General features: G+C 51.3%; 1 protein-coding gene across 1 annotated transcript in view; it reads left to right on the top strand.

The window, feature by feature from the left end:
- MTHFD2 (methylenetetrahydrofolate dehydrogenase (NADP+ dependent) 2, methenyltetrahydrofolate cyclohydrolase) overlaps positions 1-2,063 on the top strand; it is a gene marked incomplete at its 5' end in the record, with an annotated part of 4,653 nt that extends 2,590 nt beyond the window's left edge. Inside the window, 3 exons of the mRNA XM_009075268.1 lie at positions 60-152; positions 1,138-1,263; positions 1,879-2,063. Of these exons, the coding sequence (XP_009073516.1) occupies positions 60-152; positions 1,138-1,263; positions 1,879-2,018 (359 nt within the window). The remainder of the gene's footprint in view (positions 1-59; positions 153-1,137; positions 1,264-1,878) is intronic.
- Positions 2,064-2,603: the final 540 nt, after the last annotated feature.

Below are 2,603 nucleotides of genomic sequence, written 5' to 3' on the forward strand. Positions count from 1 at the left end.
GGCTGGATTTGGGTGGGATATGTGACTGACTCAGGTTTCCATGGACCCACTCCTTGCAGGTGATGCCACAGTGACAATATCCCATCGCTACACTCCCAAGGAGGAGCTGAAGCAGCACACGATCCGTGCGGATATCGTGGTGGCAGCAGCAGGTGAGACCTGACTAATGGCACAGGGGAGGGGTGCAAAGGGTGCCATGCTGCAGTGTTCAAGGTGTTTGTGCTGGGAATCCTTGGGGTGGCATATCCTGGAGCTTCTCTGCAGCCTGGGAGGGTCTGCTGGCTGTTTGAGCCAATTTATCCTGGGACTGAGCCCAGGAGCCACATATTCCATCTTGGCAGCAGAGCTGTTGGTAGCTTTGCCTTTGAAATGTAAAATAACACCTGGCAGGAGTGTTTGGCCTGCCAGGGAGCTCCTGAACAGCTCCTGAACAAAACAGGCTCTGCTGTACATCACAGTTCTGTCCTCTTGTGGGGAGGAGGGAAAAAATGCCAAGGTAGCATCTACTTACCTAGAGCCAGTCCAAGTGCTGAGGGGCAGCTGCAGTGGCATCTTCAGAGCACAAGGAGCCACTTGGAGCTGTGCTCAGCTCCAGGCTGTGCCCTTGGCACAGAGGCTGAGCTGATCTGGGGAGGCTGTTGGGCAGCAGAAGGTGAGTGTGAGCCTGGGGAGGGAGGAGAGAAAGTGTGGGTTGGAAATTGGGTGTGGAGTGCTGGAAGGATGAGAAGATATTGATGATTGTGTTTCATCTCCTGCCATGGGCAGGGATACCTTCCACCAGCCCAGGTTGCTCCAAACCCCATCCAACTTGGCCTGGAACACTCCCAGGGATGGAGCAGCCACAGCTGCTCTGGGCACCCTGTGCCAGTGTCTCAGCACCTCACAGGGAGGAATTCCTTCTGTTTAGCTCACCTAAATTTCCCCTTTCTCAGTTGGAAATAAGCTGATTGAGTAGAGTAGCAGTAGCTGGAATATGGATTTGCATTTCATAGGGTCAGTTAGGCTGGAAAAGCCCCTTAAGATGATTGAATCCAACAGTTCAGCGAGGCAGGAAGGCCCAGGTGGGTCACTATGGGGTGAGGGGGAACAGGAAGGCTGTTTAACACCACTCAGTGTGTGGTTCTGGGTTTTTTTTAGGCATCCCCAACCTGATCACAGCTGATATGATCAAAGAAGGAGCTGCAGTGATTGATGTGGGGATAACCAGAGTGCAGGATCCTGTCACAGCCAAGTCAAGGCTGGTTGGGGATGTGGATTTTGAAGGTATGGAAAGAGCTTCTGTGTCTTGGGTGCTGAGAAGGGGGAACAAAATCCTGCTGTGTGTGACTGAGCTGATGTTCTCTTGCTTGGGACCCTCCAGTGTTGTGCATTAGTCAAGGATGTATCCTGTGACATTCCATGGGAAACCTGTGTGCTGCAGAGGAGGCTCAGCCTGAGCCCAAGCAGTTTGGGTTTATTCCTTTATTCCAACACTCCTGCTGCTAAATAAAACCAGCAGAACTTACCTTCTGCCTTATATTCCCTGACCAGAGGAGCTGTTGGGATGAGCCTGGGGAAAGTCATTTGCACCTCCTCCTGGAAGGAATAGAAAGGGTGAACGTTCAGACTGTTGGTACCATATTGTGGCATGTTGAAACCCACATCTAATCCTGGACTTGACATTTCTTTTGGTGCTAGAAATCAGCTTTTAGACCTTTTGCCCAGCTTGAACTTTGCATGCTCAGCTTGTTCCACATCAGCGATGGGTGAGCGGTGGTGTGGCCAACAGAGGGGAAAGGTCCCACCTGGAGAAACTCCTGGTGCTCCTGGAGGTATGTTAGGCTGGGAAGTGTTGCTGCTCTTGCCTTGTCTGCTGATTTCTGCCTTCCCTCCATGCAGGGGTGAAGAAGAAGGCAAGTTACATCACCCCAGTCCCCGGGGGCGTCGGGCCGGTCACGGTGGCCATGCTCATGAAAAACACCATTATCGCCGCCAAGAAGCTGCTGAAACCCAAAGAGCTGGAAGCATTAACTGCTTAATGTGGGACCTTTAGCACTGAAAAACCAACATTCCAAACTGACTCCCAAACAGGCCGATAGAAAACTGCAATATTGTTATTTATTGTCTTGAAAGTTCCTACTCCGGAGGCCACAGGTATTTCTTGGAAGCTTGAGGCACGTTAGGTGTGCTGAGGTGTAAGTGGTGACACTCCTGGGCTCCTCCTGCTTGAAAAGTGCTTTGGTTGAGCCAGCTCTTCTGGGAGAGGGACTCAGCATCCTGGGAATGCAGCTTCCCACGGGAGCAATCCCTCAGAGCAAAGCCTTGGTGGGTCTGTTCTCCCAAACGTTCACTCCGCGACGTTTGGCCTGTGCTGACGTCTTCTGCTCTGTGCTGGATGTTTAGTTTAAGCTCTTCTGTAGGAGAAGTTACTTGAAGAGAAGAAACTCAAGCCATATGTCTGCTCTGGGCCTGGGCAGGGCAGAGCTGTTGTGACATGTTCTGGTGTGCAGCTAAGCTGGGGTTTGTTTTTTGGTTTGTTTTTTTTGGCTATTTGGATGGTGACTTTTTTTAAAGCCTTTTTTTCTAACCAAAGACCAATTTGGGGAGGGGGTTTGGTGCCTGCA

The sequence above is a fragment of the Acanthisitta chloris genome, unplaced genomic scaffold (assembly GCF_000695815.1).
Source record: "Acanthisitta chloris isolate BGI_N310 unplaced genomic scaffold, ASM69581v1 scaffold9105, whole genome shotgun sequence".
NCBI classification, from domain to species: Eukaryota; Metazoa; Chordata; class Aves; order Passeriformes; family Acanthisittidae; genus Acanthisitta; species Acanthisitta chloris.